The sequence below is a fragment of the Motacilla alba genome, chromosome 12, assembly GCF_015832195.1.
Source record: "Motacilla alba alba isolate MOTALB_02 chromosome 12, Motacilla_alba_V1.0_pri, whole genome shotgun sequence".
Taxonomy (NCBI): domain Eukaryota; kingdom Metazoa; phylum Chordata; class Aves; order Passeriformes; family Motacillidae; genus Motacilla; species Motacilla alba.
Window position 1 is genome coordinate 1,910,500 of NC_052027.1, and position 25,411 is coordinate 1,935,910.

Here is a 25,411-nt window from a genome sequence, read left to right on the forward strand (position 1 = left end):
GAGCTGCTCTTTGCCTTCCTCTGGAAATGGCAATTTTACTTTTCTTTTTAAAAACAGAATTGTGCTGCAGGGCCGGTTTATTTTTCCGCTTTGTTGCGAGGGGTGTTGCAGTGTGGGCAGGGAGCTGCAGCCTTCCTGAAACATCCCCATGAGGAGAGAGCCCCACCAAGCTCACAGCAAACACCACAGCCAGCAGCAGCCGCTCTCTGAGACAGCTGGTGATTTATTCTGGCTTTGTTTGGATTTCCACGGGGAGTTTATGGCACCTACAGCCACTGAAAGAGTCCAGGGACAAAGACAGGGAGAGGCGCCAGAGCCAGGATTATATACTGCTACAAAGGGGCGGAGCCAACAGCAACAACCAATCACCTGAAGGTGTGGGTGGGAAAAGGAGTACATTGACCAATAGGAAAACAGAAGGTTAGACAGACAGGGGTACGGACCAATGAGAGTACAAAGAAACTGCTGGAACCATGACCATATATGGTTAATGGGGTGGGACAGCTGGTGGGGGTGTGGCTCTGGGGTTGATTGACAGCATCCCACAGGGGTCCATGGCAGAGGCTGCATGGTTGCAGGCCGCAGCTGCAGCGTTGCTCCTCTGGAACGCAGAGAGCGCCGTTCAGCTCCTGCCCGGAAAGGACTGGAAATGAGGCTTGCTGGATTTAGTGGTTTCAAGCTCCCAAAATCCTCAGGAATCCCCAGGATAAGCAGAGGTAGCGCCTGGAAAGGCTTTGCTTCAGCCACAGGGTCAGAGATGCTCCGTCCCCATGAGCTTGGGCAGCTCACAGCTCTACAAAACAAAGCCAAAATTCACCTGCTCACGTTTTTTGGTCAGTTTTGGGAGCAGAATTAGATCAGATTATATCAACAGATTTTATAAATAGATTTTTTTTTTTCCTGCCTTCACAAAGTTTTGATTTAAACCGATTCTTGTATTGTCACATCAGCGACAGTCTCAGCAGGCTCTGAGGGGAAATTTGTCACTGGGCAGAACAAAAAGTGGAGGAAAAAGGCTTCTGGAAGACAGGTATCTTTACAAATGACAGAATATTTATTACCAATACCTTTAAAAAAAGATTACATCTGCTAGATCACTGATAAATATCATTTACACCGGGGAGAAAACTACAGAAGCTTTTTTTTATTATTTCGTTTTTCTTGGTTTTGTGGATTTTTTTTAAGGTTTTTCTTATTTTATTTTTTTTTACATAGAAGTAACCATATCAAACTAAGAAAGGAGCACAGCTTGAAATACTGACAATATTTCTCTGGTCAACAACCCTGACTTTTACACAAGTGGAATCCTGATTATGAGTTACTGAATAAATATAGTTAGAAGGTCTAAAAGTTAACTGTATTATTTTGTAAGCAAAAGAGACAAATTACAGGCAAATTCAAGCTATCAGGAGAAAAAAAAAAAGTACCACTGCAGCGCGTTGAAAATTGTATAGAAAATTCCATTGCCTTTTCCAGCGTTATCCCGTCTGAACTTACAAAATTCCCCGTAGTAACAAACAGTCCTTCTCTTGAGAAGAATTATTCCAGTGTGGACATTGTCGTTTTCTGGTGTGACTCTGTTCTGCCTCCAGGCATCTGGGAAGAGTTTCTAAGGAAAGGCAAACTTCCAGCAGGGATCTCCGGGAGATTCCCACTTTTCCATGGATAACCTGGAGCCGGGGCAGCACCGCTCCCGCTCCGGGCCAGGTTCCCAAGCGTTGTCTGGAGAGTGGAGTTACCAAGGATGAGCAGTTGTGTCCCAAAGAACGAGCCCAGAGCAGCTTTCTGATTTCCTCGGAATTAATCCCCAAACGTGAGGAATTTCCTTGGAATTAGATCCCAAAGGGCTGAGCTGGGCGTGCACCCAGCGCGAGGCCGGTGGCCGTCCCGTCGTGTCACCGCCGGCAGAGGTCACGGCTCTGCAGGATCTTCATTTCCCCACCCAATTTGATGCTGATTACGATCAAGACAAAGCAATTTCACAGCCCCTCCTTGCTGCGCAATGCTGGAACATTGGCTACGTGTCCTGTACTCCACAACCAACCAAAAACCATGCGGGTTTCCAAAATTCCGCTCTTCTGAGTGTTTTGAGTTTGTCCTGCTCAGAGCTCGGGATGGAAGGTGTGTTAGGAGCACTGGGTTCAACGCAGGAGTCGCTGGAACTGCCAGTGAAACTCAGCCTGTTACAATCCGGGTCTGGATCAGCTCTGCCCTGTCAAACTGTACAGTCAACTCCAGCCAATTTGCCAAGAGCAACTTGGAACTCTCCGTCGTGAAAGGAAAAAATCCCAAACAATATTTCCGTGATAATGTCGTCCGTAGCATTTTATAGCAGAGGAAAAAAATTAATATCTACATCATATGTTAACTTTAAAAAATTCTATAAAACACTAAATATATAATAAAAAATATGCATATAAGGACATATGTAAACTGCTTTGGTAACATCGTATTACAGATGTTTTCAGTGCATTGCAGAGTTTCCAAGGAAACTTCAGACAAAGCTATATTTGCTTTGAGGAAGTACTGTATAATGCCATTCCTAAAGAAGCATAAACATTTTTTTTTCCAGTAGTAAGATGTACTCAAACCACAATATTACTTAGTACTGGGTGTCTCCAAAACAACTAGCTAAATGTTGCTTATATTATAAAGAAGAAGTCCTCGATGTCATTGTTGTCATAAACTGGAGCGAGCTGTGAGGGAGATCATGATTGTGCTGAGGGCTGACAGGGTGCAGGCGCTGGAGGTCGACGAGCCCGAGCCTCTGGCGTAGGCATCTGAGAGGGGAGAGGGGAAAAAGGAGCCAGAGGTGAGCAGAGAGCAATCCCTGAACTCTCCCTCAACCCACATCCGCCAAGGTTTGAATTCCCTTTCCTGGGATAAAGCACAGCCCCCTCCTCCTCTTCACGGTCACCTCTCCAACTGAATTTTTGCTTTCTTTTCAATTCCTGCCCCCGTTGTGCTGAGGCTCCTCTCACAGTTCTCTTATTTCACACGCTGCCTGCTTATCATTGCTTGGTATTTTTTCACAATTGCACCATATTCCAGCTGTTCCTTGTGCCTCCCATCCTGGAGGAGCCACGGACCTGCTCTGTGACCCCAGACCTGGAGCCAAATGGGAGCTGGCGTGTTCCAGCTCCCCTACCCTCTCCTGTGCTGCTGATTAAATTCCTCTGCATGGTTTACACAGCCACGCTGGGGAGAACTCTGCTCTCACCCAAGGGTTTTTTTTTACATCTCTGTGATTTTAATGCCACATTCCTGCATTGCAGAGGCTCCTGATTTAATGCAGCTTATAAACCGGGACATTATTAATGGAAGATGGGACATGGAGATTTTGCAAAAGCCACGTTGTGTAATAAAATACTCTTTGTGTTTGTTCTTCTACACCACCTCATTTCCCTAAATAAATATTTATGCATCCAGCACAGTAGCCTTAGAGATTGAGAAGCCTCTGCATGCTGTATTTGGTTATGGTGACTTGCAGTGAAACAATACATTTAATGCACGGAACTGCGAGAGGAAAGCGTCTGGAAACCTTAAATACAAACAGAACTACTTAGGATGGCGTTTCTTATGGCTGAATCTTGCTTTTGGGATGAAATCAGAATTAGGGACTGCACTATCTGCTGGTGGGGCCCTGTGGCACAGAGCCCAGCCCCCCCATCCTTACTGGATATCTTTGGGATTCGGATTTGCTCGCTGCTGCTGCCGTCGCCACCGTCGCTGAAGGGTTTGATCTCGATGATGTAATCCTCATCGAAGGGCAGGGACAGCTCCACTGAGGTTTTATTTGTTTCTATCACAGACGTGCTGCTCTCCCTGTTCCACCTGTACAAAACCTGCGGCCAGGGGAGAGAGGACAGGAGGCAGAAAGGGCAGAGCTGCCCGCTGTGCTCAGAGCTGCCCACCTCAGGGTGTCCAGAGGTGCTGCTGCTCTTTTCCTGCCCCTGATGCTCAGGTGTGGCCTGGTGACACAGGGGACATGTGGGCTTTGCTGGGGACACCAGCACAGAGGTGGCAGTGCCTGGGCAGGGGGGTGACACTGGCAGGAGGATGATGCCCATCAGCAGCACTCAACACAGCACCGGTACCTAGTGGAGCCCCTCAGAGAAACCTTTACCTTGGTCAAGCTAAAACAAACCCTTGTAAAAGTAAAAACTTCTTTATAGAGGTCAGAAACTCCTTACTACACTTCTTCTGGAAACTGAGTTGGGATATTTGATACAGTGCCACCAATGGTTTCCCAGAATAAATGACTTTTGTGAATGACCTTCTGAGCTGTGGGAGTTGCACTAATTTACATCATAAATTGTGTCATAAAATACAAGATTTCTAGGCAAAAAGAAGAAAAATAGGCAATGTTTTGGTATGATTCAGGAAATAAATCCATGTGGTTGTGCTTTGCTTACAGTGAGTTAAAGGAGGATGTTTTAGAAACTCTCTAGATGCTTTTCCAGGGTGATGAGTCTCTCTCTCCCTCTTTCAACCAACTCCTTAATTTGCATTTCAAACCTAAAATATGTAGTGAAAAACTGGTCCAGATTGCTGAGGTTCATCTGAGGTTTGGACTAAAAACCCTGAGGAATTACTTATTTTTGATGAGCCCATACAGAGCACCAAAGACACTTAAAAGTTGGTGCAGGAATTGAGGGGAGCTGGCACAGGCTCGCCAAGCTGCTGGCATTCCAGACTGGGAATAAAACATGGAGCATGGCCAGGTCCTTCACTGGCTCAGACTCTGGTGGCAAACGTTTGCATGACTCCAACTCCAGGGCAACATCTTTCTGGGCTAAATGAAACCCTTGTGCAAGGTGGTGGAGCTGAATTCTTCCCAAGGTTTCTCTCTAGTTAAACTATGTCCTATTAAAACTGCTTCTAATGAGGACTCTCTTTCTTTTCCTTTTGGCTTGGCATTCTGAAGGAAATGGGAGCTATTAAAAAAGCATTTTATTTATCTGCAATTAAGGAGCCAACTACAGCCTTTGGGAAGTTTCCACAGAAGGCAGGAGCAAAGTTCTGCAGGTGGGAGCTGCAGGAAAAATGTGCTTACATACACAGGCATGGCTCTGGTTTTGGAGGAATGCCCCAGACCTGACCTGGGAAATCAGGAATGTACCAGGGAAATACTCACTTTGTAGCCTCTCACTTCTGACTCATTGTCCAAGGCTTTCACCTGGTCCCAGTTCAGGACGATCTTGGAGTCGGATGAATTCCACACGATGTTCCCGGGAGGCTGACTCGGTGCTGCACCAAAAAACAGACAGCACCACGTTACTGAGGAGAATCAATTCCCAGCTGGATCCCTTCCAGTGCCAGTGGGGCTTCCAGCAGCACAGCTGAGCCTGCCCAGAGCCCTGTCCCTCTGGAAAGCTAACGAGCTGCTCCACTGATCTGTGTCCTCAAGGTCACGGGAGGTGTGACACGACACGGGGCTTTAAATGAAAAAGGGATTCAGTCAGTTGCTCAACATGCCTGAGACCAGAGGAAAAAAGCCCTCTTGAACACTGAGATAAATATTTAATTTGCCTGCACAGCTGTGATTTCAGTTTTGCATGCTCTGCTTACTTAACACCAGGAAGAACCTCACGAATAAAATGAAATAAAAAGGCTGAGCCTGGCAAATCTGCACAAAAGCCTGGCAAGGAGCAGTCTGACAGCTCCTTGAGACTCCGGAGAGCTGGGAAATGAGGGAAGCAGTGGCTGGGCCCCGCCAGGGCATCCCTGCCAACACTCACGTGGCTTTTTGGTGGTGACGTTGACAGCGGCGCTGGAGGGGCCGGTGCCAGCCGTGTTGTAGGCCCTGACTGCCAGGTGGTAGAGGGCATTGCTCCTCAGGTTGCTGACTTTTGTGGAGGTTTGGTTCCCGACCGTGCGGATCCTTTTGGCGTTTTCCTCCTTCTCGCCGTGCCGCCAGCAGCGCACCTGGGAGGCAGAGCAGGGCTGAGGCAGCCAGAGGGGAGGGCAGCACCCCCTTGTTCCTGTCACCACCCCGGATCTGCTCCCAGGGACAGCTCCTGCTCCCTGCCACCATCCCTGCCCTGCTGGGGACCAGCCCGGCTGCAGTGCTCCCTCCCCGAGCCTGGCCAAGGCAGCACCTTCAGGGAGGGCTGCATTTCCAGCCAGATCCCACACAGAAAAGTGGACCTTGTGACAGAAAGGTGGAATTTTTAACCATGTCAGAGAACAGTGGAGTTTTTAACCATTTGAGAGAAATCTCTGTGCACTAAAGAGGCAAAGAGAAGCAAATCCACTTCAGGAACACACCCACGGCAGGAGGAGCAGCACGAGGACATCGCTGTGTCCCCTCAAGGCTGGCTGCTGAAAGGATCCTGCATTGTTTCCCATACCTCATATCCCTGTATTCTTCCTTTGTGCTGGCTCTCCCACGGGGGAGCCCAGGAAACTTCGACGTCGGAGGCAGAAATGCTTCTGGCCAAAACAGTGGTTGGGGCTCTCGTTGGCTCTGGCAGTTAAAAATAGAAGTAAGACTTTTCAATTCTGTGTTCAATTAGTCCCAAACATCAGGGGATTTATTTTCCTCATTGCACAAGGAAGGAAGCAAACAAATGTCCATGTTTCAAACCGATGGCCTGTCAGGCTGTGCTCCCTCAGAAATAATAAGATGTCATTACTAAACTCAACCCAGGATACCATGTGCTGTAATTAGGACAAGTGGGAACATTTTCTAATCAGTGGACATTAATTCATACTAAATCTCCACAGAATTCTTCCCAGATTACATATTACTTTTCCATTAATATCAAAAGATTTCATTATGATGAATGTTATTTTAATGACTATTGAAAAGAATTAATCACGGTTCGCCATTTATTATAAATCAGAGCAAGGCTGAGGTATCAAAGGATGTGTCAAGGTGGAAACCAAACCCTTTCAGACCCTGTTACATGCAAGTAAAGATATTATTAAAGAAAGGCCTTATAAAACTGTGGTTTAGGCCTGCTACTCTGGCTAGGTGCAGTCACCCTGCTAGCTCCCGTAAGAAAGAGTTAAAGGAATGAGAAGCAGTTAACAGAACCTATTTTAGGTAAGAGAACTGTTTTCACCTGAATAAACAAGAAACCCGTCCCATGAGAATCAGGGGAAAAATATGTAAACCAACCAAAAATAAAGAAATCTGATAGATATGCAAAATACCATTTACTGCCCAATGACCTGAGTGTCAATGTATTGTCAGCCAGTTTGGTCTAACACGGTGCCTTCTGATAATCCTTTAAAAATATGAACTGTGCAATAAAGATTTGGCTTTCCTGCATGAAGAAACCGAGTCCCATCTGCTTTATTCAAACAAGACCCTGCAGCATGGGGGTGAGAAATGGATTTGTAAAGGATTTTTAAAACTTGATAGAAAGTTTATGCAGTCTTGCACATCTGTATGCAAACACTGAGATAAGGTGTGCTGACTTAGGAAGACCATAGAATAGAGATAACATTGTTGAGAGAGAGATTAAATTAAAAACAAGTTTTGACAAGTTCCAAAATATGGCCTTGCAAAAAGACCAAATCTTTTAGAGAATCAGAACTGTGAAAGATGCATTATAGCAAGACCACGTGGATAAAAATATAGGTGATTAGTATTAGAAGTAATAGCAGCATTGTGTGGCACAAGCCAACAGGCTGAAAAGCATTTAGCCAGTATTGTAACCAAGGAAGAGGTTAGCTTCTCACAGAATAACGTTCAGTTTTACATCTCTTATGCCTCACCCTTATCAAGACTGACAATAAAATAAAATCTCTTAAAACACCTCTCAATTCCCCGTTTCTGTAAAGAAAACCAACACATGGAGGGGAGGGAGACGAGGTGGGGAGGGCTCATCTCTACCTTCCTCTGCCGAGTAGACGACGGTGACGGGGCTGAAGGAGCCTTCCCCCTTGTTGTTGTAGACGCCCACCTTGACCTCGTAGGGCGAGAAGGGCGGCAGGCTCTCGTTGCGGAACACGTAGCGGGCGGCGTCCGGCGAGGCCACCACCGTCTGCATCCAGCTGACCGTGCCCAGCGGCCGGAATGCCACCACGTAGCCAAAGCCACCCCCGTTCTGCAGCTCCTCGGGCACCGTCTGCGGGACAAACGGCGGCTTCAGCACACACTGACCTCGCCGGCGGCTCCCCGCCGGTTCCTCTTGGTCCTCTTCGCTCCCAGGGTGGGCTTGGGGATCTCAGAGGTCTTTTGCAAACTAGTTAATTCTGGGATTCTGTGATTCTGGGATTGTGTGAATCCGGGATTCTGGGATTCTGGGATTTGGTAATTCTGTGATTCTGGGATTGTGTGATTCTGGGATTCTGTGATTTGGTAATTCTGTAATTCTCTGATTCTGGGATTCTAGGATTCTGGAATTCTGTGAATCTGGGATTCATTCATTCTGGGATTCTGGCATTCGGTAATTCTGTGATTCTGGGATTCGGTAACTCTGTGATTCTGTAATTCTGGGATTCTGGGACTTGGTAATTCTGGCATTCTGGGATTCTGTGCACAGCACTGGAGATGGAGGTGCAGGAGGTCCTACGTCACATCCAACCTGAACTCACCCCATCCTGCGTGCACCAGAGCCTTTCTGCTCCATGGAACAGGAAGCAGCACCTCCAGAAGACACTTCTCCTAAAGCTAACTTCCCTTCCCTCCCTGCCTAGATGGGGCCTCCATTGCTGATGTAATTTTAGGCTTCCTGAAGAGCCTGAGGTTTCCTGGGGTGAAGCAAGGACACAGTTCCTGCTCTCCCAACACACGTGCAGCTGCTCTCACGCCTTTGGGATCACACACGAAGCCCCAAAGAACACAGCCTGGACACACTGACACTTCCTACTCCGAGGCTTTCAGCTCCCTAAAAAGCTGCACTAGGGAGATTTAGTATTAAAACAATCCATAATTACGGGCCACCCTCCCTGAGATGTCCATGGAGCTTCAGCACGGGTTACTGCTGGTGACTGCATCCTACTCTGTCTTGGAAGGCTCACATAAAGAAAAGGCCTCTGGACATTTAAAAGAGTAAAACCACTCTTCTATCAAAACACAAATGATATTTTGTGCAAATTACATCTCGAACCAATGGCTGATGTTCTGGCCATGTGTGTTTTTGAAACATATTGCAGTATCTTTAGGAGACACGGCGTAACTAATTAGTCCAACAGAGGAGGAAATTTAGCACATTGAGCTGTGTGCTGAGGACAAAAACCCATTTATAGGTTTTTAATAACCTCAGAAATATCTCTGGCGATTCATTCTGCCAGCTTGGTCAGAAATAGTGCTAAATGGAAGCGTTAGCATGTCTAGTGGAGTTCATTATTAGGAGAAATATGCCAGCTGCATCGCATCACAACACGAAAATATGAGCAGACAAATGACTAAAGTTCTAACCCTGTCTGCCTTAAGGAATATTAAACATTTCTCTTCTCTGCATCTCCTCTCACTGGCTGCCATCAGCAGCAATGAAAGCCAGCATGCCTTGTGCTGGCTCTGAGCTGTTTGCTGCCTTATATCCCAGGGAGGAGGTGGAGGAGGGAGGAAGGTGGGAGCCAGCACAGCAATTCCCCAAATTCCCCACCAGGTTCCAAGCCTGTTTTATCCCTCGGGTGGCTCCTGGCCATCCACATTTTGCCATGTGGATGTGCTGGGAGCCAGGGGGAGCTGAGCTGGTGGCAAATCCTGCTCCTCACTTCTCTGGGGCTGGAGTCAGCCCATCCTTTAGCTCCATCTGACCAGCTGGGCTGTTTCTATCACGCAATCTGAGCTGTTTTATTGCCAGCCCTTTGAAATCCACAGAAGGCTCCGGGGGGGCTGGAGTGAGACTCACCTCCCAGGTGATGACCAGCTCAGACTTGCTGCCTCCACCTCCACTGACATTAGCTGGGGTCACCTCAGGGACTGCAAAAAGATAAATGCAGAAGATGGATGTGACAGCTTTGGAACCCAAAACCCACGTGGAGATGGAGCAGAGCTGTGCAGCAGCAGGACACTGCTGGCCTTCCCCTGCTGGGGCCAAGAGCTGTTAAAGTCACTAATTTGCCATGGCAAACAGCACATTAAAAGTATGTCAACAAGAGTATATTAAAAGTATGTCAATTAACTTGTGTATTCAGCCTCTAATTGTTCAGTTTAAACATTTGTCCTCCATTAAAAAAGGTCTTTTATTTATTTTCCTGTTTCATATTCGGTTCTTCTGCGGAACAGAGGAGCCACCCGCCAGGGCTTCCCCACAACTGGGGATGTCTTGGCATTCAGTGCACAAAGATCCCAGCCTCAGCCCCTGTGCCCAGCAGCACTTACGAGCCTCCTCAGTTCTTCTCTTCTCGGAAGGCCTGCTGGGCTCCCCGATGCCGATGAGGTTGGCAGCCACCACTCGGAACTCGTACTCCACCCAGGGGTTCAGCCCCACCACCGTGGCTGTGAACGTCCTGCCGTCGATGAGCTCTGGGACTGGGCAGCAAGGAAATAAACACAAACATTAAAATGCTGCTGGGAAAAAAGGCACGGGGCAATCTCATTTCCGTAGAGGCGAGTGTCGGAACCCTGACGGTCCTGGATGATCCGAGCCCCAGCCAGGGGGATTTGGGGCCCTGGCAGGGATTTGGAGACCCTGGCGTGCAGCCAGAGACCCCTGCGGCTTTGAGTTCCACCCATGGAACAAATCACCAACTTTGTACGAAGAATTAAAAGTCACAGAAGTTTAGGTAGTACAGTAGTAGTAATTACAGGGTGAAAAGAGAAATTTTTGGCATTTTGAACACAGGGGTTTAGGGTTGCAAGATGGAGGAATTTGGGCGTGCACTGTCCTTCTTCTTTCTTCTTCCTAACGTCCATGTTCTGGGTGATGTTGGCATTCTTGGATTGGTTTAGAGTAGAAAGTCACTGTCTAACACAGGTGACAGGTATTGGGACAGAACTGTAAATACAGAGTACGGGGTTTATAGTATAAAAGACAGCACCAACCCCGTGGGTGGGCAGCGTGCCTCGGGCTGACCTGCTGAACAGACTGCAGCCAGAGAACGAATGTAAGAGATAAGAACTAATAAACGACCTTGAGAACTGCAGCCAAAGAGTCCTGACTCCTTCTTGGACTGCTGGCCTGGGAAACAGAGACTTTTAACACATCTCGGGGTCATCCTGAGCAGAGGAGATCCCCAAGAAGGACTGGTAAGTTTTCTCTCATCTTTCTAGCATTTTGCCAACTGCAAAGAAGTGAAAGAGGCAGCATTAAGCCCCTGTGCTTTTAGCCCAGAAATTCCTGCCATGAAAGAGTTTCTCCAAAATTGCCACAGTTTGGAAACAAAGTGTCATGACAACAGGTTTGGAGGGTCTTTGTTTTTCTCTTTTTGAAACACACTGTTGTCTCTGTTTAATGGTTACTGGGACAAAATTAACCTCTGACGGAATGAGCAATCACATCGTGGGATTTTTCCCTCTATCAGGAAAATAATTCTCCTTAAAGACAGGCTGGATGACACGGTCTGTCCCTGAGGGATGTCTTTATAGACCACAATTACTGTTGTATATCTCCAGCATGGCAACAAGAGATAGGAATTCATTCTGTTTTCCCTTAAACATTCATGAGAAAAATGGGTGAGTAATGGCACTGACTGCACCCTAAATCTTTGGGTTGCCAAACCTGAAACTACTTAATAAGAGCAGTGCTCTGCAGCCAGGGAAATTGCTTTTCACACCAGGGGCCAGAGCTGGCCAAAGCAGCCCTGGGTGGGTGCTGAGGTGTTACATATAGGTAAAAATCTTATTAAAAAAAGGCCTTGAAAATCAGGCCTTATTACTTCAGGTGAGCTAATAGCTAGCCTGATGAGTTCCTGTGAGAAACCTGTCAGTTTTCATAAGAACGGAATGTGAAAAGTGAAAATCTACTTATTTCCTTACGAAAAAAATATAAAAATGAAAATCTGTTTACATAACAATCTATTCTTATGAAAAAAATAGAAAAAAACAATAGAAATAGAAAGAAACAACAAAAAGAAAAAATAGAAATAGAAACAATCTATTCCTATGAAATTTACACCTATAAAAATTAAATAGGTACAAATTTTTAACATATTTCAATCTATTTTTAACATATTTTAACCCTAAAGTCTATCCTGTAAGAATCTGTGAAATGAAAAAAAGATAAACTACCTAAGAAGAGAAAAGTTTGATAAACATGTACGCTAACCATCACCAACCAAAAAACTGAGTTTCGAGAGATCATTAGCCAATCAGATTCAAACACAACACCTAACATGAACTAAATGAATAAAAATCCAGCTATCCTCCAGCAAGCACAGAATCACAGAATCACTGAACAGTGAGGTTGGAAGAGACCTCTAAGATGATCGAGTGCAACCTGTGCCCTTACTAGACCATAGCACCAGTGCCATGCCCAGTCTGTTTCTAAACCCATCCAGAGATGGTGATTCTACCACCTCCCTGGGAAGACAATTCCACTACTTTATTTTTCTTTTGGTGAAACATTTTTTCCTAATATCCAACCTATACCTTCCCTGAGGTACCTTGAGGCTGTGTCCTCTTGTTCTGTCAGTGCTGCCCGGTGGAAGAGACCAACCCCACCTGTCCACAGCCTCCCTTCAGGAGTTGCAGAGAGCAATAAGGTCACCTCTAAGCCTCCTCTTCTCCAGGCTGAACAACCCCAGCTCCTTCAAACGTTCCTCACAGGGCTTGTGTTCCGAGCAGCAGCGTGCTGTCCCTCTCTGCAGCCCCTGAGGTGTGGATGCCATGCACAGAGAGAGAGAAGCAGCAAGCGTTTCTCACAGCAGCTTGTGAGAACTTTCAGGGACTTGTAAGAACATGGTAACTTGTTAAGGATAAATAATTTGCAGGTGGTATTCTTCTACTTCTTGTTTTTCTCCTTCTCAAGGACAGTGTGTGAGGATGATGTTTTTGGTAGCCAGCCAGTCAAACAGAATAGATTGTAACAGTCCATAAAACCGCGCGGTCCTCTCGAATAAAGCCTTCTTGTTCTTTTCTAGAAGACTGCCTCCTGTCTGTTCCCGTGCTGCTCTCGGCACAAGAGCGACACTGAGGTGGGTTTGCCCCCGGGCTGCCTTACCTGTGCTCACTGCCTGCCAGCCCACCGAGAAGGGCGTGCGCGCCTGCACCACGAACATGGTGATGGGGCTGTGGTTGTCTGCCCCCGGCCTCCAGGACAGCTGCGCCGTGCTGTCTGTCACCTCCTCGATGGTCACGGCCTCAGGGGGGCCCGGGGGACCTGGGGGGGGTGCAGGAGAATCGAGTGACTGGAGGAGGAAGGGATGGGTTCACCTTCCCGAGTGGCTGGAGGAGGAAGGGATGGGTTCACCTTCCCGAGTGGCTGGAGGAGGAAGGGATGCATTCACCTTCCCCTCCTGGGGATGGGGGCACAGAGCAGCTGGGGCAGCTCCAGCTCCGCCTGCCTGGCTGGGGTGGGAGGCACTGTGGGGACAGAGCAGGGTGTTGTGCCTCATTGCTGGGGTGGTTTTAAGCAGTGGAGCTCTGCTGGCAACGCCAGGCAGGGAGAGACCCCTCTGCTCCATCCCATGGCCATTGCTGCCCGAGTGGTGCCTGAGGCTCAGTCTGTGCCCATCTCAGAGTCACAGAATGGACCTTAAATCCCACCCAGTGCCACCCCTGCCATGGCAGAGACACCCTCCACTCACCAGGCTGCTCCAAGCCCTGTCCAGCCCGGCCTTGGGCACAGCCAGGGATCCAGGGGCAGCCCCAGCTGCTCTGGGCACCCTGTGCCAGTGTTTTAACACCCCTGGTGTTTTTAGGGAATGACAAGATCAGTACTTTTATCACCATCAAGGGTCATTTCCCTGTGAGAACTTAGTATTCTTGCTGTTCATGAGAACCAAGGGTAGCAGGGACAGAGCAGCACCCAAGTTTGCCTTCCCCAAAGTGAACAAGCAGGAAAATATAAATCATATTTCTCAAAAGGGCACAGACTCAGGGTAATTCATTACAGCTCTGTTAAAGTCAAACTTACACATCACCTGTGCTTGGTAATGAAGAGATCTCAATATATCAGTGCAGTCACTAAATCAGGTTTATTCTACCAAAGAATAATGCTGCTTGGCAGAAGTGCTGCCAACAGCTGGGTGCTGCTCCTGCTGCACAGGTCGTGGCACGAAGGAGCTCAGGGGCTGCAGGGCTGGCATTCAGGACACAGACAGCTACCAGGGCTGGCGCTGTTCTGGGAGCATCTGGAACACTTCACATGCTCTGGCTGATGCTGTGAACCCCAGCGTGTACTCAGAGCTTTTTTCTCAGATTAATTACAAGATGCTGGGCTGTCTCCGAGCCCAGGGATTGTAAAAGGCAGGAAAAAAAATAAATTCTACAACACCACCAACAACAGTAGCAAAATTCAAATACCTCTTACAATCAGGTCTGCAGCAGCTGAGAGCTTGTCCACACTTGTTTGCACCATGCAGACGTATTTCCCTGCGTGCTTCAGCTGGATGCTCCTGATCATCAAATCACCAGCTGAATCCTGCTGATAAAGTAGGGAAAAGTGGTTACAATTACTTTTTAATGAGCCCTAGACATCATTATCACAAGAAGGACACTGTGACTAATGGATTTACTTTATGCTTGCTGATGAAAACATCAGCAGTACGAGCCTGCTGAAATGATGGGAGTCTGCCTGGGAGGTAGGAGAGGGAGCACCCCCAAAATTCTCCTTGGCTCCTCCAAGGAGCAGGGCTGGGGGCTGTTAAGCACTTTCCCCATTAAAACAACATGACAATGCAGGACAGGTTCACTCTGATTGCTCCTTTTTCCTCTCTGGATATCCAATTTTTACCCTCTCTGCCATCCAGAGGCCCAGGCTGTGTCTCCATCTCTCCTGCATGGGAAGCCCAGCCCAAATTTGGAGGTAGCAGCAGTAGTTTCATGGCTTTGTGTCCCAGCCAGCATCTTGATTCCCAGCACTTCTGTGCTAAAGATCACGAGAACAGCACTCTCTGAGGAAATCTTGCATCACACACCAGCAGTAATTTGTTTTCCAAATGCCAAGTGCATGTCTGATTAACTGTTGAATAGAACTAATTAGGTTTCTGGATGTAGTGGATGCTGAGAACCTCTCTCAATTTCTCTCCAGACACAAAGCATTTGATACGTTGGAAATCTCAGGGAAACCTCGTGGTTGTGGCCTTTGGACTGAGGAATATTAATAAAGTTTGTAATTTTAGCTCTGTGGGCCACAGCAGGAGCAGTCACCCCCAAAAGCCATGGCTGCTGCTGTGAGCCCTGTGCATCCATCTGTGAGTTCATCTTCTAATGATTTTTTTAAAGGGATAAGAGCAAGGCTTGGAAATTGTATCTCCTTTTCCTTTCAGCATTAAATTTCACTCCTGACAAATGCAAACATGAGCTGTCACCATGCCTGAGACCTGTTGCTCTCTAAAACCTCTCTCAGAGCAACATGCAAAACCCTTCCCAGTTTTCTACCTCTGCTGAAAATTTTCCATTTCTTCCCTCCTTTTCCTTGCTGCCTTCATCCAGTTCCTTCTGTTAGCAACCTTTTCTGCATGACCCACCTTGTCAGATTCAATACTTACCCCTCCAACCCTTTCAAAGTGGTCCCCATCTTTCTCAAAGTCTATCAGGTGCCCATTGAATGACCAGGTGAACACGATGTCCAGGGAGTGGTCGTGGGACACCTGACAAGGCAGGACAATGCTTTCTCCAACCGTGACATCCATGCTGAAAGGGGACACCATGACCCGGGTTGGATCTACAAACAACACAGAAAGGAGGGGAAAAAAAGGATTATTCTTGTTCTCCTGAGGAGCAGAGATGTTGTAGGGCTGAGAGAGATCCTCAGCAGCGATCCCTGAGGAAGGTCCTTAAATCAACAAGTGAATTGTTCCATCTTTGGGTTTATCCTTTCTCTATTTGCTGGATTAAAACACTGAATAAACCCTCCAGAACCCCCTTCCAGCCAGCATCCTGATGAAGAAGGAGCAAAGAAAAGGCTGGAAAAGAGTGCAGCAGATCTGAAAGGCTCGATTAAAACTTTTTATCAGAGATTCTCTTATTTGAATCTTCTCACTTTAAAGAGTTGTTTCACACATACACTGCTCACCATGGTTATCAAAAAGCTGTTCTGTCGTTCCTAAATTAAATGTAAAACCTCCAAAACTGGAATAAAAAGGTTGTATTAAAACCAGGAGCTTTTAATCTGGCCATACCTGGGAAGGCAAAGATCAGGCAGAGATTATTGTTATTATATTCACTGAGCACTGGCCACGCTCTGAGGGATGGCTTCACATCTCAAATCCTTTCCTTGGGCAAGGAGAGCCCCACAAAGAATAAAGACAAACGCTGAGTGATACCAACAGAACCCTGCACAGCATGGAACCCAATCCCTTGATGTGCTGAGCATTTCAGGGTCTGAAGCAGAAGGGAGTGCCCCGAGCAGGACATTTCCAAAGGGAAGCCCCAGGCCTGGATGTGTGATGCAGGCTCTGTGTCAAACACAGGCAGCAGCTCCAGCCTCATCCAGGACTAAGCCCCTTCCCACAGCCGGAGCTGCACAGCTCCTCCAGCACTGCTTTAATTGTCTGTTTTTCACCTCAGTGTGAGCAGAGTGGTGGCACAGAAAGATGAGCCACGGCGCATTATGCAGACTCCAGCTCCTCATCTGTGCCCGGGAATTCCCTCTGCTTCTAAAGTTAACATTTCTCTTCCATTTCTGTTGACGAAAATGCAGCAATTTTTCCTACGGGGCCTCAGAGGAAATGAAAAGGAGAGAAAATATTGCTTAACAATGAGACCAAAAGTCTGAAAATCACACAGAGATAGATATTTTTGCTTATTCCAAAAATCTACTCTGCACAGCTGTCATGCTAAAATAATACCAGCATTATTCAATCTCTGGTACATGACACCAAAATCTTAACAATTTCTTCCTGAGCCTACAGCCCAACTGCTCAATTCTCTGCTAAAATAATAAAGATGCAGCAGCACAGACACGGGCTGGGCAGAACTGCTCAGGAAATCCAGGGGATGCAGAGCTGCTCCTGGATTTTCAGCCTTATCAAAAGTCTGCAGGAGGTGTGAGAAAGATTTTGTTGCTGTCCATAGAGATTTCAGATCAGGTCCTCGGGGACTTGGCTGTATTATCTTGGGCGAGTTTAATTCATCTGTATTTTGTGTTCACTCCTGACCAAGCAGAAGAACTCTTGGAACAACTGTTATGACACTTAATTAATTAATGAATTAATAAATGAGATGTTTCTCAGGTGTTTATAAACACGAAAGGAATGAAGAATATAAAGGCTATAAATATATAGATATATAATATAGAATTTATATATAAATTTTCTATTTATATATAAATATATAAATATATAGAATAGAAGATATAATTGTATAGAATTTTAGAATGCAGCACAGATTCTAGAATATAGAATTCTGGTATGGAATTTGTATTCCAGAATTCTATACAATGACATTTGCAGAATATATTAGATATAAATATTAATTAAGTATTCATTAAATATAATTAAATATTCTGTATGGAATATTTATATTCTAAAATATAGTTAGAATATTGTAGGTTTATATAGTTAGAACATTATAGGTTTACATAAACATAAAAATATTAAATATAATAGAATTCTAGGATTTATAGAATATCCTAATAATATACTTATTGATATCAAGAAATGGGTGTGTGCTGGAGGCCAGGGCAGCTCAGCACAGCTCCTGCAGGTGCTGTAGGATCTGTGAGTGCCTGGTGCTTCCAAAAACACCTGCAGGTTTCAGGGAATCCTGGAATCATTCAGGCTGGAAAAGACCTTTTAAGGTCACCAAGTCCAGCTATTCCTCACCACTGTCCCCTGTCCCCAAGCGCCACATGCACACATCTGTTAAATCCCTCTGGGCAGCTGGAGGAACCCTTCCATGGGGAATTCCTGCTGCCATCCAACCCGAGCCCGGCCCGGAGCATCCCTGGGGTGGCAGGAGCTCAGCTGGATGTGACACTGGCGGGGACAGTCTGTAGGTGTCACTGAAGGCTCGGGAACAGCAGAGCTCCTTCCCTGCCTGCCTTCCACACCAGCACTCTCAGGAGGGTGCTCTCTGTGGGACAGAGGTGACACTTCCGAGTTTTCCATGGCACTCTCAGGAGGGTGCTCTCTGTGGGACAGAGGTGACACTTCCCAGTTTTCCGTGGCACTCTCAGGAGGATGCTCTCTGTGGGACAGAGGTGACACTTCCCAGTTTTCCATGGCACTCTCAGGAGGATGCTCTCTGTGGGACAGAGGTGACACTTCCCAGTTTTCTGTGGCACTCTCAGGAGGATGCTCTCTGTGGGACAGAGGTGACACTTCCCAGTTTTCTGTGGCACTCTCAGGAGGATGCTCTCTGTGGGACAGAGGTGACACTTCCCAGTTTTCCGTGGCATTATCAGGAGGATGCTCTCTGTGGGACAGAGGTGACATTCCCCAGTTTTCCCTGTCACTCTCAGGAGGGTGTCACATCCATCTGCAGGATGGCAGCACACAAGTGACACAAACCTCAGCAGGGGCTGACACTCGCAGATAGTGCGTTTTTTTTTCCCTTAAAAAAATAGGTCGGAGCAGCTTTGGGATGAGGCGGGGAGAGGCAGACACGGTGTCACCGATGCTGTGCCAGGACTGCCACAGCAGAATTCCCACTGACCAGGGGGGTTTCCCAGAGCAGGGGGACTCAGCATCCCCTTCCCAGTTCGGCTCAGCCCCGGGGCTGGCTGAGCCACCCCAGGGGAGGGATCCAGCAGTGCCCTGCAGGTGAGGATGGCCCATTACAGGTGAGGATATCCAATAACAGCTGAGGATATCCAGTTACAGGTGAGGATATCCAATAACAGGTGAGGATGGCCCATTACAGGTGAGGATATCCCATAGCAGGTGAGCATGTCCCATTACAGGTGAGGATATCCAATAACAGGTGAGGATATCCCATTACAGGTGAGGATATCCCATTACAGGTGAGGATGGCCCATTACAGGTGAGGATATCCAATAACAGGTGAGGATATCCCATTACAGGTGAGGATATCCCATTACAGGTGAGGATATCCCATTACAGGTGAGGATGGCCCATTACAGGTGAGGATATCCAATAACAGGTGAGGATATCCAGGTGCAGGTGAGGATATCCCACAGCAGGTGAGGATATCCAGGTGCAGGTGAGGATATCCAGGTGCAGGTGAGGATATCCAATGGCAGATGAGGATATCCAGGTGCAGGTGAGGATATCCAATGGCAGATGAGGATATCCAGGTGCAGGTGAGGATATCCAGTTACAGGTGAGGATATCCAATGGCAGATGAGGATATCCAGTTACAGGTAAGGATATCCAATGGCAGATGAGGATATCCAGGTGCAGGTGAGGATATCCAATGGCAGATGAGGATATCCAGTTACAGGTGAGGATATCCAGGTGCAGGTGAGGATATCCAGGTGCAGGTGAGGATATCCAGTTACAGGTGAGGATATCCAATGGCAGGTGAGGATATCCAATGGCAGGTGAGGATATCCAATTACAGGTAAGGATATCCAGTTACAGGTGAGGATATCCAATGGCAGGTGAGGATTTCCAATGGCAGGTGAGGATGTCCAAGTGCTCAGCAGACAGTGGGACCTGCAGTGCCAGCCCTGGCTGCTGGAGGAGCACAGAGTGTCAGACTCCAATCAAAGGCTGACCTGGAACACGCTCAGGAGATGCAGCTCCTGTTGTTAAATCAGTGCAATTGAGCATTCAGAGGCTGATTAAACAGAGAAGGGATAATGTCAGCACTTCCAAGGCTGGCTGCAGCTAATACCTAAATGCTTATTTAGACATCTGTCCCAGCCCACAGCAGGAGAAGGAACAGGAGGGAATACTCAGGTTTTGATATATTTATCCAGAAAAAAACCCTGAAGAAGTCAAAACTCCCCTCCACAGCCCCCAAATTAGTAGTTCCCTCAGACTGTCCTACTTATAAAGGAAATTTTCCAAGGACCTACTCCTTCCTTCCTTCTTCCAGCCTTGCCTTCATTCCAGATTGCACTTCCATGCTGCTGGGAAGTGAATGGGAATGTGGTACAGGATCCTACAGAATCATGGCATAATTAAGGTTGTAAAGGGCTCCAAGATCATTCAACTGATCATAATCCAGACTTCAGCCTGCTCTGAGGTCTGCAGTACCTGTCCCTCTCCCATTCCCTCTTTTGCCTGAGTAGGGTGGGTCTGTTGGAAATACTCCTGACTGCTGATATTCCTTATGAGGACCTGGGCAGATAAGCAGCAAATTCCAGTTTGATTAATCAGCTAATTACCTAATTCTCTCAGATTAGTGTTAGTGTTAAAGATCCAGATATATTTCTCCTTACCTGCATAAACCATTTCCTGTACAAGATTTAAGATGTGTTTTTCTTGTAGATGAACTCTAACTCGAGCATTTGGGACTCATTTTTTCTTTTTTTTTTTTTTTTGAATACCAATTCCATTCTGGCTTTTATCAGCAGGAGTTAATAAATGCATCTCAGATCAATGTCCTCTATTTGCAATGACATTTTACATGATTGTATTGATTCCAAGGCAAATCATGTCTGGAGATAATAAAAATCAATCCTGGAGGATGTGGTTTCTATGAGCAACCAAAGAATCAAAGTCCAATACATGAAAATACCTAAAATGTGCTCTATTTTTTTTTCTTTCTGTTTGTGAATGAAATACTCATCCAGGACCATAAAGTCAAAAGCCTCTGAGACCTGCCTGGTGAAACTTCTGGGAGCTTTGAGTGCTCTGTCATCAGAGAGAGGAAAGAGGAAAGGAGTGCAGGAGAGAGGAAAATACAACTGTGAATTAAAGAGATTAAAGCCCAGTGAATGACTGAACACACAGAGGAATTAGCAGAGCAAATTACAGCTGAATGGACTGAGTACTTCATGGGGCATGGCCAAAATTGAGATGAAAAAGAAACGGGCGAAAGGTGAAGTATTTACAGTATTTGGCCTTTAAAATATCCCACCTGTGAGCTGTGATGAGTCACACAGATGCTTTCAGGAACAGGCACTTGGCTTTCATGCCAATTTATCCCTTTTTTTTCCCTGCAATCAGCTATTACACACATTCTTAACAGAAGATTCTACAGCATTTCCACCCTCTGGTGTGTACTGTGGCAGTTCAGCCTAATAAAATATAATCCTATTAAAAGCAGACACTATCAGTTTTGAAAAGGGACTTTAGGCCCGGGACTAAAGTCACTTAGCTCTGATTTTAGAAATATTTGTGATTAGTGATTAGAGCTTTCCATGCCAGCAGGCAGCACTGATCTCTGCAGTGAGCCATGGCCCTGTGTTCAGCAGGGATTAGGGAGGGGAGGGATGGAACATCTGACCTTTCCTGGGAGAGCACAGACCCAATCCAGCCCCACTGGGCCTTGAGGCCGTGCTAAAATTGCACTGCTGAAGGAGGATCCTTATCTTGTTTGGCTGAAATCTCCCCCCAGCACTGTGGGGACATGGGATTATTTTAGCTGGGAGCCTGAGCCCCTGTGTCAGGAATTTTCAGTGAGGATGGGAAAGTTGTTGTAAGAGGAGACTTTGGCTGTTGCTCCCTGTGATCTGTCCCTTCCAAAAGCAGCCGTTTCCTCCCCAGCTCCACTGAGGAGCTTCCCACAGATGGAAAACTCTCCAAGGTTGATGGCAGAGTGTCCCTGGCAGGACTGAATGCCCCCAGTGCCCAGAAGGGAGCAGGCAGCCAGTCAGGGGATTGCATTCTGCACACCCCAATCTGCATTTTTGGGTGACTGAATATTAAAAGAAGGTTATTTAAATCTGAAAACACATTGAGAATGGAACTGCACGGGGATGCTGGGGAGGGGTGTGCCATTAGAGCAAATTCAAAGACAAAACATTTGAAAATACATCCACATCTGAAAATACATCCACATCTGAAAATACATCCACTCCAGTGCGAGTGCAGGGGGTGAGGAGAGGACCCAGTACTCAACTCCAGCCTCCATTTTACCCAGTGCAATGCAATCTGATCAAATCAAGCTCTCTCCACACAATTGTCACAAAGCAAATCACATCTAATGGGCTCTGGAGATGACAATCAAATCTGTCACTCAGGGAAATTTGTTCTTGCTCTTTGCAGCAGGATGCAACGGAGCCTGATTACAGCAGGAACCTCAAACATCCTCCTGCAGCTCTGCAGACTAAAATAAAACCCACTTCACTCCAGAGCTGCCCCAAGTGAGAGCTCTGTGTTTGGCAAACGATCCAGGAGTTGGTGACAATCCCTGTGGATCACCTGGGGAATTCAAGGTGTCACCTTTTGTGGGCTGTGCATTGTGACGAGCTGATATCTGTCTTTTCAAGTATGGAATAATCTACTGTCATTGCAGCAACGATGGCCAGGGAAGGTTAATCAGACACAGCAGAAATCACACCTAATCTGAGATCAATTGCAAGTCACTCAGGGGTCACTCACGGCTCTCCTGGTACCACAAACCAGGGGAATTGAGCAGGTGGAATTCCAGGGAGCCCAGGGACACAGCGCCCAACAACAATTTGCCCCTTGGAACAGCCCACCCTCTGGAGCTGGCTCTTTTATGGTGTTTTTACAGGTTTTAATAGTGGTGATCTTAAATCAAAAATTTCAGGAGGCAGCAGAGCAGCAAAAAGAGAACATCCAGGCACTCAAACTGCAAATCACAGAGTGACTGCCACAGTCCTTGCACTTTTAAGGCACAAATGTGTATTTTAGCCTTTCCCACATGAATTCTGGGCCTGTTACCCGCCCTCCTCATCAGCACCAAGACGTTTGGAATTAGCTGCTGTGCCAGAATAATTCCCAAATTAACAGTCATTAGGAGCAGATGCCTCTTGAGCTGTCAAACTTAGGGAGCAGCCAGAAAATCCCTAGCTGGACTTTCCAGCTTCCCAGCGAATGATCCCCAGCTTAACCATCCTTAATGTCACACAGATCAAGGCTTGGCTGTGTCATCCCTGCCTTGGGATAAGCCAGGCTTGGTGTCCAGGACATTTATCAAGCCCAGGACATTCATCTTCCCACCTGCCATTGTGGAAAGGGAGCTGGAGGGGAGTACCTAAAAACAGGACAAGTTTTACTATTTTTCTACTATTTTTTTTTAAATTTTACTCTTCCCTTTTAACCCATGGCAAATACACACTATCAGGAAGTACCTACCAGTCAAAGTCAAACAAAGCACAGCAGCTGCAAGCCTCAGGATGTTCCAAGGAGCTGAGGCAGGCAGCAGGGAGGCACAGAAAGCAGAACCAGGGGTGATTTTAGCTCTGCTCCCACAGGGAGTGTGTCCCAGCTGCCCACGGGGAGCACAGCCCCTCCAACACCAGCCTGAACACTGGGACTGGGAGTCTCTGCCAGGTGGGAACAATTCAGCTCAACAATTCCATCCAAAAGAGGATTAGATAAGCAAAAGAGGAGGAAGAGTGCCAAATGAAGAGGAAGGTTGCTCCAGTGTGGGCACAGACTTGGAGTAATTTGGAATAAAATGAGTTTTCCTCCTCACTTTCTGTCTGGCCTTGAGCAAGTCATTAAAAGTCTCTGCTGCCTTTTTTGCCCAGCCTGTAAAATGGATCAGGCCTTCATTAGAAACTGTTTTGTCTCCCTGTACCCCAGTGCACAGCAGATATTTTTGTTTAAGATGAACTTTCACTTGCTCTCAGCAGCGTGAGCACGCCCGACGCCCCAACACCTCTTACAGAACAAACCCCAGGACAGGGGGAGCAGAACCAACCAAACAAACACTGAGACAAAACTCCCTGGGCCAAGCAGGTCTCATTTGTCTCCTGGTGAAGATGAGATTGGCTCACCATGCCCTGTGCCCCCTCCTAAGGAAGTGACTCATTCTAATTAGAGGCACACAGAGAGAAGACAAACCTCCCTTTCTGGGGGCTGTGCTCCTGCTTTGCTGCCTGCTGCTGATGGCAGGGGCAGGGTGGAGGCAGGAGCACAGGTGAAATGAAAATAACAACCCCCAAGACCGTTCCTCATTAGAACTTGCTCCAAATCCTCAGCGCCTCCTCTGCTGAATAAATCTTCCCCCCAGAGCATCATTAAAAAGTGTCCCTGACATTTCTGCTCTTCTGTGGCATTTTGCCTCAAATTAGCCAGGAGTTTTTCTTATGTAAATAATTCCAAGGCCGGGATCGGGAGCCAGCCTGCAAAGACACACACGGGGAAGTGGAGGAGCAGCAGCTCCACCTCTCCTCTCAGCCTGGTGCCAGTGCTGGGCTCAGTCATGCTCTGGAGTTCTCTCCCAGACCCTTCCACTCGTGGCTCTCTCCTGCAGGGAATGATTTCATTGTCAGCTGCTCAGTTTAGCTCCCAGGACTAATGGATTTTTTACAGAGACTTTTCACTGTGCCCCTAGCACGGGAACTGCAATTTTCACTGCTGAAATACTGCTGATTTCCTAAATAAACTCTGCATTCACAAAGATTCACAACAAACCTGGAAGAAAACACAGTGCTAAACCCTACAGATTGGATTGGTTCTTCATGGCCCACTTAAAAACTTCAAATGAAAGCAAAATTCATATTCCAAGTGTGTGTGAGACTGACAGAGGCAGGGACAACCAACCCAAGCCATGGCAAGTCAGTGCAGTGATGAAATTCCATGTATTTCAGAGCCCACCTGCTTCTGAGTCAGGAACATTTGTATTTTGGGATAAAGAACAGGAGACTGCTGTCTCCATGTGATCTCTGATGGGATTGCTCATAACCTTGCACTAAAAAAAAAAGGAAAATCAGGTGGCAGGAATCCCAAATGTTGAAGCACCTCCTTCCCCTCATTCAGCAGTGCTGCAGACACCCCCTGGTCTGCCCCGGGCTTTGTCTGGGTGCCACCTGGCTTTTATTATCTGACAGTAACTCTGAGTAACCTGTTGGCAATCCAGGCTCAGGGAGAACAACTCCCATCTGCTCAAATCCTGGGGTGTTTGGCTCTGCTGAGCTGCTTCCAAAAGTGCTCCTGAGAAAACGCACAGCAGGACTGGGATTTCCCCAAACACTGTCCCAGATTCTGGCCTGCCACACTCTCACACCTCCTCCTCCCAGCACAGCAAATGTGCTCTCTAAACACTTCCTCTGTCTCTTTGATGTACAAACATCCCCCTCAGGCCAGTCTGCTGCGAGTCAGTGATTTCAAGGATATAAAGCTCCCTTTCTTTCTTCTCCCGCACTGCTTCCTCCATCCCCACCTGCAGCAGAGACCTCCAGTCACTCCCCAGTGCAGATGATGCTTAGAGCATCATCTCCCCATCCCATCACAGTGAATTCCTGACAGCCGGGGAGAGGTGGCTCTGGGGACACCTTCCCCAGTGCCACTGCAGCACCTCGTGCTACAACAGCCTCAGCTTTCCGTTTTACTGCTTCCCCTTTGGGCATCACCC

The 25,411-nt window shown here is 47.1% G+C and overlaps 1 protein-coding gene across 3 annotated transcripts in view; it reads right to left on the bottom strand.

Moving 5' to 3' along the window:
* Positions 1-1,033: 1,033 nt before the first annotated feature.
* CNTN4 (contactin 4) overlaps positions 1,034-25,411 on the bottom strand; it is a 132,158-nt gene continuing 107,780 nt past the window's right edge. For 2 of the 3 annotated variants that reach the window (XM_038149088.1, XM_038149085.1), the window contains exons 12-22: positions 15,556-15,731; positions 14,369-14,489; positions 13,065-13,223; positions 10,286-10,435; positions 9,813-9,883; positions 7,847-8,081; positions 6,354-6,469; positions 5,742-5,928; positions 5,138-5,250; positions 3,677-3,845; positions 1,034-2,780 (exon numbers count right to left, since the gene is read on the bottom strand). In XM_038149088.1, coding sequence (XP_038005016.1) covers positions 2,680-2,780; positions 3,677-3,845; positions 5,138-5,250; positions 5,742-5,928; positions 6,354-6,469; positions 7,847-8,081; positions 9,813-9,883; positions 10,286-10,435; positions 13,065-13,223; positions 14,369-14,489; positions 15,556-15,731 — 1,598 coding nt within the window. In that variant the 3' untranslated portion in view covers positions 1,034-2,679. The remainder of the gene's footprint in view (positions 2,781-3,676; positions 3,846-5,137; positions 5,251-5,741; positions 5,929-6,353; positions 6,470-7,846; positions 8,082-9,812; positions 9,884-10,285; positions 10,436-13,064; positions 13,224-14,368; positions 14,490-15,555; positions 15,732-25,411) is intronic. The other variant, XM_038149086.1, reaches the window with a different exon arrangement.